At 38.1% G+C, this 12,029-nt stretch overlaps 1 protein-coding gene across 1 annotated transcript in view; it reads right to left on the bottom strand.

Moving 5' to 3' along the window:
• The window catches only part of MICAL2 (microtubule associated monooxygenase, calponin and LIM domain containing 2), a 192,836-nt gene that overhangs the window by 133,158 nt on the left and 47,649 nt on the right, over window positions 1–12,029 (bottom strand). Inside the window, exon 3 of the mRNA XM_054026154.1 lies at window positions 409–616. Coding sequence (XP_053882129.1) covers window positions 409–616 — 208 coding nt within the window. The remainder of the gene's footprint in view (window positions 1–408; window positions 617–12,029) is intronic.

Here is a 12,029-nt window from a genome sequence, read left to right as displayed (position 1 = left end):
GAGGCACTTAGTACAACTAAGGCACTAGATATAAAGCAGCAGTATCATTCATACAACTGTAAAACCTTTTATTTTTAGAGTACACTTTTAAAAGGCACCCTAAAATGAAGTCTGTTAAACTGGTTCTGGACAGCAATTAAAAAAAACGTCCACACAAGGTTTCTCTTAAAGCTTTGATGAGGAGCATAGGTTATCGTTCAAATAAGATTATGCAATTTTGGCAAATCAGAAGTGCTTGACTTTGGGGATTTTTCTCTGTGTGTGTATTCAGGATGTATCATTACTATCTTGGTAAAGAAACACTACACAGCAAGTCCAGAAGATCGCTATTAATATTTCTGAAGCAAGTCTTCTGCATAGCAAGCATTCAACAAAATTGTACATTTCCATATAGTCACTGGTACTTACTGATATGGTCAATAGATCCTCCGCAGAATTTTCCATAAAATTTTTTCGCCCCCAAACCCCGGAGGTCATGGATTGTAAAAGGCCAGAGATGCAGTACATTGTTTCTTGAGAAAGTGTCCCGCTTCTCCACAACTACAACCTTGGCTCCCAGAAAGGCAAGTTCTATGGCAGTCCGCAAACCACATGGACCACCTCCAATAATCAAACACTGAGGGAGGAAAGAAGAAGTTTGTTCATGCAAATTGAAGTCAATATAAAATTGCCAAGTCACCTAAAGGGTGTAGACTGTCAACTGAAGTAATGCTACTGTATCAAGAGCTGATCATATACCTCCAGAAATATTCAAGTACACTATTGACAAAATGAAGCAGTCACATTCAAATATTTTACTTAATGGAGGATGTTCAACTATTTATAGAATTTGGCAAATGCCTCATACACAGACATCAAAGTAAGTACCCATTGAAAAACTGATGGAAAAAATATGGTACAAATTAGTCAAAATGCTTTCATCCAGCTCTAAGTAGATGTAAATAAATGTTAAGGATATAACAGTTATTTCAAAATTACTTGCAGCAGACAACAGGAGAGACTTGGAAATGAAGAATAAATGGTCTCAAAGCAGTTTTTTTTTCTTTTTAAATAAATAGGCACATCAATGCGCTATTGCAATCTTCAGATTAGACCAGAGTCCATTGGTTAAAAGTAATCCCCAAATATTCCTACACTAGTTTAGCGTAAAACTATCTCCACAATGCAAGTTATAGTGTTCTGAATACAACGGATGAGATCATCAGCTGATGTAAATCAACATACCTCCAGTGATGTCATTAGACCTACCCTGATTTACAGTACTTGTAAACTGGGCCTGTTCTACTTTGTTTTAACACTGACCAACCTATTCAAAAATGGGATCTTAAAATTAGGCTCTTATGTCCACATTTAGGCACCTAAGGGTGGGATTTTCAAAGTGCCTATGCACAAATCTCACCTATATATGTATGGATTTCAGTTTTGGCCTGCAGCTTTAAGTTTCTACAAGCCAGAAAGCTGTGATTTCTGGAAAACTGCACGTGCATCAGATGCTTACATTTTCTGACTTGGTTACCAGAAATTGTTTGATTAGAAACAGCTCTTCTTGATAATATATATAGTACCTCAAATTATTAGAGAAGCAAATCAGGTAACAAATGAAGCCTGCTGACCGCTGAGGTGTGCATGACCTAATTCAGAGAGTTCTGACTATGAGGTAGATGTTGATCAATGCTATAAGTACAACTGCATTATCTCACAATCAAAACATGCTCCTTTGGTTCTCTCACACATAGTCAGACAGTGATTACAGTTTCAAAAGCAAGGACTTTAAACCTAGTTGAATGTGTTTACAGTAAATCTGGTTCTAATTACATTTCTTTTTCATAACAGTAGGGTTATTTATTTATTTTGGTCTGTCCATTTATTTTACAGTTTTACATCTCAGATTAAAATTATTTGGCACAGGCTTTAATGTAAACCAATGATGAGAAGAGCTACAGTTATCTTTTTTAAAAGTAAAATATTCTAAAAATTCAAGAATAGTGGAATTTCCACAGAATGAACAGGTACTGTAGATTTAAAAAAAATAATGCTACAGATATTAAAGTATCATTAATTAAAGCTAATCAGTTCCATCAGCCAATTCCCAAGCTTGCTCACTCCTAAAATACATTTTTAGCTTGTACTTTCAGAGTAACATACCGAACTGTATGCTAAATACTAAGAAAACATCAATGAATCTAATTATATAAAGGAAGAAAATCCAGCACAGATGTTACCAGGATCAGAGAGTGGGATTATTGGCAGAGGCTGGGTCAGTTCCTCTCTGCACATACTTGTTATGATTAACATGGGAACTCTGAGTTCTGACAAGTAAGTGAATGCATTTACAGCTATGCAGTTTTCCAGTAATGTTGAGCAAGCAGCTAGCAGCACTTTGCAAATACAGACCATACATGGATTGATCAGAATTTTTCTGGCGGACAAGAAATATTATATATAAATACATGCAATTTTTTTTAAAGTAGTCTTTTGAGATTTAGTCATAGTAGCTCTTGCCAACTAATAAAACCCCAGACACTGACATTTCCTCACGGAGCGGTAGGAATGAATGTATTCAAATTTGAGAGAGAGAGAGAGAGAGAGAGAGAGAGAGAATTTCCCCCTCCCCCCACAAGATATCTTCCAACTTGCTTGGGGGCACTGTGAAAAGTAATTGTATTTTTGCCACCATCCATGGTTACCATCTATAAACATAGATATCTGCATGTCTTAGAGTTATTTGCTCTTTGGCTTATCAGGAGAGCTTTTCCAGTGATGTATAGCTCACTCCTCCTGACAATTTATCATCCATTTTGGAAACTTCTGGAGCCAAGAACAGCAAGAATCTATTGCAAAGATTTTTTTTTTTTTTTTTTTTTTTTTTTTTACAGTGTTGAAGCTTCTACCTTTATTAAGTAGTGAAAGAGACAACACATGGAAAAAACAAGCTCTCTGTTTATATGCAAAAACAGAAACAGTACTTCAAACATTCTAGCAAGACCTGTGAAACCTTTAGCTCTGTATCTTTTCCACTAATAAATCAGTCTTTTGGCTCATTATTGGCCATATTCAGAATTTAATGAACTTATCGCTGCTTTCATACAGTCAGGTGAAGCCATTTCTTCCATGGTTAGTAACTACTGCCCTACAAACAAGACTGGTGAAACTGACCTCTGAGCTGTAGCGACTAGCATTGTGGAAATCAAGGGAGTCTTGGCACACAGATACTACTCACGGCTGAAAGGCTTTGTTCTGCTCCTATTCAAGCCAATGGAAAAAACTCCCTTTACTTTTATGATCCAGGATCACTTTGCTCTTCAAAAGCCCTCTATCAGCTGAGGAAAACCACAGTAATTGAAGATAACTTTGGAGAAGAATTATAGAATCGTAGAACTGGAAGGGACCTCCAGAAGCATCTAGTCCAGTCTCCTGCGCTCATGGCAGGACTAAGGCTATGCCTACACTACACAGCTTTAGCGACATGGCTGTATCACTACAGCCGTGCCACTAAAAGTCGTGCAGCGTAGCCACTGTCTGTCGGATCTTCTGCCAAAAAAACCAAACAAACTTCCACACCCAATGAGCGGCTCTCCTGCTGACAACGCACTGCTCACGCTGGCACTTGTCGCGGCAAAACTTTTGTCTTTCAGGGACTGGGGGGGGGGGGGGGAAGGGGTGAACACCTCTGAAAGACAAAAGTTATGTCATTCAATTGCCAGTATAGATATAGGTATGGTCTAGATAATACTATGGCTGGCAGGTATTTGTCTAACCTGCCCTTAAAAATCTCCAATGATGCAGATTCTAAAACCTCTCTGGGCAATTTATTCCCGTGCTTAACCACCCTGACAGTTACGAAGTTTTTCCTAATGTCCAACCTAAACTGCCCTTGCTGCAATTTAAGGCCATTGCTTCTTGTCCTATCCTCAGAGGTTAAGAACAACAATTTTTCTCCCTCCTCCTTGTAACAACCTTTTATGTACTTGAAAACGGTTATGTCCCCTCTCAGTCTTCTCTTCTCCAGACTAAACAAACCCAATTTTCCTCAAGCTTCCCTCATAGGTCATGTTGTCTAGACCTTTAATCGTTTTTGTTCTTCTTCTCTGGACTTTCTCCAATTTGTCCACATCCTTCCTGAAATGTGGCGCCCAGAACTGGACACAGTACTCCAGTTGAGACTTAATCAGTGTGGAGTAGATAGGGTGACCAGATAGTAAGTGTGAAAAATCGAGACAAAGTAGGGGGTAATAGTCACCTATATATGAAAAAGCCCCAAATATCGGGACTGTCCCTATAAATTCGGGACATCTGGTCACCCTAGGAGTAGAGCAGAAGAATTACTTCTCGTGTCTTGCTTACAACATTCCTGCTAATACATCCCAGAATGATGTGTGCTTTCTTTGCAACAGTCTTATAGTGTTGACTCATATTTAGCTTGTGATCCACTATGACCCCCATATTGTCCATATTTCTCTTGCAAGTGGAGGAAGTGAGTGTATTTGGTTAGGAAAGCAAGGGGCTACATAGAGGACTAAAAAGTAGCAGTAAGATAACGGCTACGCTTCTGTGAAGTCCACAAAAAAGAATGAACACTGCATCCTTTTTCTCCTCTGGCTAAGGTGATACACTTTTTTATTACTTACATAAGGCCGTACATAGAATCATAGAATATCAGGGTTGGAAGGGACCTCAAGAGGTCATCTAGTCCAACCCCCTGCTCAAAGCAGGACGAATTCCCAACTAAATCATCCCAGCCAGGGCTTTGTCAAGCCGGGCCTTAAAAGCCTCCAAGGAAGGAGGCTCCACCACCTCCCTAGGTAACGCATTCCATGGTGTATGGTGTTTTATAACTCAGATAAAAACAGATCTTCTCTAAGGAATTTACAGTCTAGAGGTCTGATCCTGCAAACACTTACACATGTGAGCAATTTCTCTCACTTAAAGAATTTAATTAATTGAATTTCATGGGCCTAACAAGTGAGCATTTCTAGAATAAGGTCCTAAACTAAAATGAAAACAGAATAGAAGACAAGAATACAGGGAGAAAAAGTGAACAAGGAAGAGAATAATATGCTTATCTGTTACTTTGCAAGCTAATGTACAGGTCTTGAAAATGACAAAAGATTAATTTATTATTACAATTACACTATTTAAAAGTGTATTTTATAGGTATAAGAAGTTATAATTAAGACCTGCTTACAATTAGGGCTTTGTCCTTTATTAAAATAATTAATACTTTATATGCAGAATCTTTCATCCACAGATCTAAATGCACTTTAAGTACTATATAAGTATTGTACAGATGGAGAAACTGAAGTACTGTGAGGCTAAATGACTTGATCAGAGCCAGAGAGCCTGTGGCATTGCCATGAATAGAATTTCTGAGCTCCTGATTCACATTTGTCAGCTTTAATCACTAGGTCACACTGCTCCACACACCACACCCTAGGAAAAAAGTGACAGGTTGAAATTACAAGATTCTAATGAAGACTGTAAATACCGATTAAACAGACAAATTTTAAATACCAAAGGCTAATACATCTTCATACAAAGACGATTGATCACTTTGTCTAGAATGGGAATTACAGGGATCAAATCACATATTTGTTTGCAGTTGTACATTCAGGATTGCTAAAGTAATTGATTTACCATAAACAGTTTATCTATAACCAGATTTACTAAAGTAATCATCAAGGTACCATTACTTTTCATAATAATTTAATCCAGATTACTTTCAATTACTTATCTTGCCATTCTTGTCCTGAACATGAATGACACCATTCTGGTTATCAGTACAGCAGGTCTTTCATTGCGAGATCTCATATTCATGACACAAAAGTAAGAAGTGGATTTACTCAATTGATTTACTTTTTAAAGTAATTTTAACATTCCTAGTTATACACATCTTGCTGAAGCACTCTTTCATAAACAGGTCACTTTAAACTGCAATATGGTCTTAAATTTGTCATCAGGTCATTTTTTTCTTCTCATAAAATTTAACTATCCTATGTAATAGTTATTTTATATTTTTAAAAAATATTAAGAAAATCATGCATATCTTATAAATCTTAGATACTTCAGATATTAATGGAGCAAATATGGTATTTTTATGGTACCTGTAGAGAGTTGACATTGAGGACATTGTTTCTGAAGTATAAATCTGTTTCCATACAAATCTTACCCCAGACCGTAACATGCCGAGCTCTATTTCTGTTTAAAGTTGGAGAAAGCAGTGGGTACTGGTGTCACTAATGGTTTTGAACTAAAAATTTTATTTATATTTATTTACATGAAAGCTTCATTTCCCAATATGCTCTATGTTTCTGTAGTTTAGTGAAGACATAGTATTAGTTACCTTCAAAATGGGGCCCACTCAAAGATAGTCAAACTATTGAGTTCTTGCCGACCAGACATTTGAGAAATGTAGCACCTAGATAAACCCCTTTGCATGTTTCTATACCATTGGTAGGATATAACTGGCATCAGTTAACTTGTGCTCTTATTTGGCTCAGTAAACTCTGCAAAGCCAGAATTATTTTGTGCTTCTCCTTTCTGGACATTTATTTTCAACAATCCCTGAGCAGATTCCTCCTGCTGGGAGGCAGGAATTGTGGAGAGGACAGATGGCAACAGGACTGGACTCAAGTAATTGCTGTGGAGCAGGCACACCAAGAACCCTCAACACTTGTACCCTACTCTGGAAAAGCCTAATGTGGATTAATGTACTGTAGATCTGCAGGTGAATAATTCCATCAGTTTGGGGGGTGCTGGGGTTAGGTTTTAAAGTATCAGAGATCAAACACAAAAAGGATAGTATAATTATCAGCAAGTTAAAAGGAGAAAACTATCTGATCTGGTGACAAAAATCCTGTTTGTTCACTTTAATTACAGGAATAACATAATTACTCATTTACCTTGCAAGTATATCCACCCTTTAAACACCTGAACTCAAGGAATCTACTCCTTGAAAATAGGGTAAAAAAAATCCTCTCTCTGTATTTAAAAATAAACAAAAAGCCTATAACTCAGCATGTTAATAATAATAATAATTTTCTTATATTTAAGTGCAATGCCATTCTCTTACCTAAGAGATCCAGGCACTATACAAAAGAATACTGGAATATATAAAAATATTTTAAATACAACAAAAAAAATATTGTTCTGCAACATTAAAACTGAAAATTAGAAAGGTTCCAACACTGAAAAAAACAACAATGGAAATGAAAGATACATACACAGTTTCAGGCCCTGATCCAGCAATCAGATCAATCATGGCAGACCCTGGCTTGTGTGGGAGTGCTCCACCCAGGAACAAGAATCCACCCATGGATCCAATATGTGGGTCAGGACATTTCCATTTATACATGAAGAGAAGTAAGAGCTGACAGAACATCAGTGCATCACCCAATTGTGACAAGTTAAATGAGAGGAACTCAGCCCACAGGAGGGATTTCTGCCTGCAAGACACAACCCTAAACCCAGTCACAAAGAACAATATTTCCAAACACGTATGTGCTCAAAAGGACTCCAGATAAGGTTGTCTTCAGAAATGAAATAATCTCCTTCATCAAACCCCAATTCTGAAAACAAAGCTTTGCTGTGGCACTAAGGAGGTGGAGCATTAACCTCATGCACCCCACACCAGCTAAAAGTCACTTCTGTCTCATATGAGGACTAGCACATATGCATGCCATTGCACCCTTCTCCCCAAGGGACATTTATACATTGGCACTGCTCTTGGCCCACAATGATGCCCTTCCAACCTCACTGAGATCAGAAGTGGATACCTGGTGGATACCTTCATGGTATGCAGGAAATAACGGAATTCCTACTGCTTCGTCTTTGCCACCTCCCCCCCCACACACACACACACACACAGAGCCGAACCTCTTCTTTAAACGGCAGTTAAGGACACTATTAGAGACTACACAGTGGGCCAGATCAATCCTTGGTGTAACTCCACTGTCTGCAAAAGAATCATACCCGGCATGAAACTGGGCCAATGTTTACTTGCAATATAACTAAACACGATGCCATGAGTGATCATCATAACATATAATAAAACAATAATAAATTTTCTGGATCAGCAATGACCCTTTCCCTGGAACAGTTTCAAGGAAAAACAGCTGCATGAGTATCTAAAGCAGACAGCTAACAGAAGCTTTGATGGGAAGTTCTCCCCAGCACCATGCTCCTTATTTTATCTCTAAGTAAAAATTGAAGCATTTCTGGCAAGTACATGGGTGCTCTGTAGGAGATTCATGACATAATTTCTGGCTGCTTTATTTACCAGTTTCAATTTTAGCACATAAGCTCATTGTCAGTCATAGGATGTAAAAGTGCGGTCAGATGGGAAATGTGTCCCCAAATCAACAGACCAGAATAATCAATATAGATTAAATTGTATAATGTGATAGAAAATGATAATATCCAATTTTCAAAAAGATAGAATCCTACATGCAATTTCAGTCAAAATAAGATACCCACACTCAAAACTTTCCTTTACAAAAAACAAGCTAATAAGTGTGACAAGAACTAGCAATATGTAATAATAATATATATTATTATAGGTTGAGCCCTGGCTAGCCTATGGCCCCAGTCTAACAATCACTTAACATGCATAGTCCCATTGGATTTGATGGGACTACATATGTGCTTAAGCATTCTGCTAGATCAGGGCCTACATATGAGAGAGACTTGGCTCCCTGTGAACCACCATGTCAGCGGATGTCAGTCGAGGTGCTATCATCAAGAGTCCCTAGGGCTACACACCAGAGTAATGGAAGGCAGAGCATCCTTGTGGACAGCCCTTGACTCTAATTCACACTCTCACTGAGCATGGTGCACTCCCTAGGCATGGTGCTCTATCCTGGCAGGGCCTTACAACCACCCTTATGTGAAAGAGTACCTTAGTACAGAAGAAGTCCCATTAAAAGGTGACAAAATAAGACATTGAGGTCTATCCTACAAACTTGTCAGTACAACTATGTCGCTCAGAGATGTGGAAAATCCACACGTCCGAGCGATGCAGTTATACCGACCGAATCCCCAGTGTAGACAGTGCTATGTAGATGGGAGGGTTTCTTCCATCAACATGGCTACTGCCACTTGGGGCGGGGGAGTACCTACACCAACAGGAGAAGCTCTCCCATCGGTGTAGGTAGCGTCTTCATTAAGCGCTATTGTGGCTGCAGTGCTGTAAGTGTAGACAAGCCTTTAGGCTTTCGCTTGATGGAGTGGCAGTAAGTTTAGGAAGGGTATGATGCCATGTTGTGGAAGGTTAATATTAAAAAGAATCACTGCCAACCTGAAATCTAGTTAAAAAGATTAAAAGATGTTTCAGATACTAGATCTGCCTCCAAATGCCCCTGACAATTTCTGTGGGTTTATAGAGGTTCTCTTAAAATATATATTTCCCCCCCACACTTCCCTCTCTAATGTTGCTGACCCATACAGACGTTGGAGGAAGCTGATCAATGACTATATAAGATTCCAGTGAAACTGACTGTACATAAAGTAAGCTAAAGAAAGTTGTTTATTTCCTGTTACAGGAATGAGTGTCATAAGTGTTCCTTATAACCACTATAGATTAAAAAACAAATCTCAGAGAAAAAAAGTGTGAATTTTCAGTTAAGTGTGTCTCTTTAATGAGACATGATCCAATCTTACAAAGACTTGTGTGTGCTTAACTTGACACATTGAAAGTCATTCCATACATTACTCCACTTCATATTGTCTCAAATGTTTGTAAACTTACTTACAGCTTGTTGGATGTGCATTTTTAAAATCAACCAGTACAGAAATAGGATGTTGGTGAAGTTTAACGACAGAAGAGGTAAGTATGTAAGCTTATGTATTTCTAATCACTATATGTGGCAAAAGACACTCAGCTTTGAATCATTTTTCACAGACTTCCAATTATGTGAAGTTGTGTGCTGTAGTGTCACGTGGGCAACTGACCACAGGAAAGTAGCGTGTTGTCATCAAAACTGACTTTTGCTTATGACCTGAGCAGCATTTGACTATAGGTCTCCAAGGATAAAAGGCTGATGAACCAGCCAACATTGCTAATTTCTGACTTCCAAGCTCTTGGAGTTAGGTGACAAAGATACAGAAACTCTCATACTGGCTTTTTAAAAGGCATGTGCCAAGGATTTAAAGTTTACAAATTTGGCCTAATTCCAACTTCAGCTGTTGTGTTCCAACAAATTTGCAAATCCTTCAGCTGTTGTATCCACAGCTGAACTCTCCAGCTACTCGCCAGTGGAATCCATCCAAGAATCTATAGAGTGCTTATGCAAAAATAATTTCTTAACAAAGAGCACTTATCTTTTTTTTTTTTTTTTTGCACATATGGTCAGAGGTGAAACACATCCATTAATGCATTGAATCAGTTGGCCCTTCTTTATCAGTATTTTCTAAGTGAGGGGACAGAGATTCTAAATCAGGGCATTGTCCTTTCTAGTTGGAAAAATGCAGATGCTTTTCATTTTTTTAAAAAATGAATTCCAAATATCCATATATTTATGTCTCTCGGATTGATGTATTAACATTAGGCTCACATATAAGCGTTTGTCATACAACTCAAAATTAAAAAAAACACCACATCATATGCAAGAGATCCAGAATTTATGCTCCATTATCCAACAAATGTGTGTTTCCACTTACACATTGAAACATTCAATTTATAGGGATTCTGAGATACACTGAGTATCTTCATTTTTAAAACTGGAGAACTGAACCATGCCAAGATATATAATTTACTTTGGATTTTAGCTTTTTAGTACAATACAGCTCTCTCATTAGCTTTTTGTCATATTTAAGTCTGTCAGCTTCCAAAGAGCTTTAACAGTTTATAGCTTATAAAAAAATAATTGTAAATTGGTAATTGGTAGACATTACACAGAATCTACACAAGTGTCTCTAGAAGCTTTAAATTCTTCGTTGTCACGCTTGTGAGCCAAAAATGGCTGAAAAGGTAGAAAGCTAAACCCCTAGGGAAGAGAGCGTGTCTCACCCATTTCAAGTGGAACCTGTTTATTTATCTATGGTACTTATATGCCCCCCTCACCATAGTATCTGAGCATCTCACTATTTTTGAGTATTGATCCTCCCAACATCCCTGGGAAATACAAGTGCTGTAGTCTCTCCCTGACCCCAGCCTGTCCAAATACCTATATACACAGATGGGGAACTGAGGCATAGAGAAGCTAAAATACTTACCCAAGATCACAGAGGAATTACATGGCAGAGTACGGACTTGAACCCAAGTCTCCTAAGTCCTAATGCTGGTGCCCTAACCACTTGACCACACTTCAGATCCGGACTGGAGCGCCAAATGTGGGATATGTGAGTAACTTTACTCTTGGAAAAGTAACCTCATTAAAGTCAATGGGACTAGTTACATGAGAAAGGTTACTGTGTGATTACAGGATCAGGACTGCAACAAACAAGGCTAATAGGTCCTGAAGGGAGTCAGTTCTAGCTTGAGGAATGGAAGTCACACTGTGTCTCCTTAAATGAAAGTGTGGGGGGAAAATATGGGGTTAAAGGCAGCTCTGGCAAGCTGGTCAACAGCCAGTCTTTTTCGAGGAGAAGAGGAGCAATTGGTAATTTACAATAAGAATATTACTATTGTACACAGCCATAATATCTGTTTGCAGAGACAGCATATTACACTGTACCAGTGCTTATTTATCTGGGTGTCCTTAGAGTCTTGTAATAAAAATAATGCCGTACATCTTTTAATTGTATCAGTATAGCTAGGAACATACTGTACAATCAACATTTCCAAGAAGAGAAACAGTATTATTGTTTTAGATATTTAAAATAAATCTAGTAACTATATACTGCTGATGCATGCTGAAGACAAGGTTAAAATGAAGCTCCCTGGGCTTTACAGAGAGCACAGCAGATGGAACAACTCCACTCTGTGTTAGCAGTTAAAGTATACATTTAAAACAAGAAGTTTACAGGGTTAAACAAACAAAAAACAAAACAAAAAAATCACATGGTATGTTTTTAAGGCAAGTCACTTTCTCAGC

The sequence above is a fragment of the Malaclemys terrapin genome, chromosome 4 (assembly GCF_027887155.1).
Source record: "Malaclemys terrapin pileata isolate rMalTer1 chromosome 4, rMalTer1.hap1, whole genome shotgun sequence".
Taxonomy (NCBI): Eukaryota; Metazoa; Chordata; order Testudines; family Emydidae; genus Malaclemys; species Malaclemys terrapin.
This window is presented reverse-complemented; position numbering and strand designations above follow the sequence as displayed.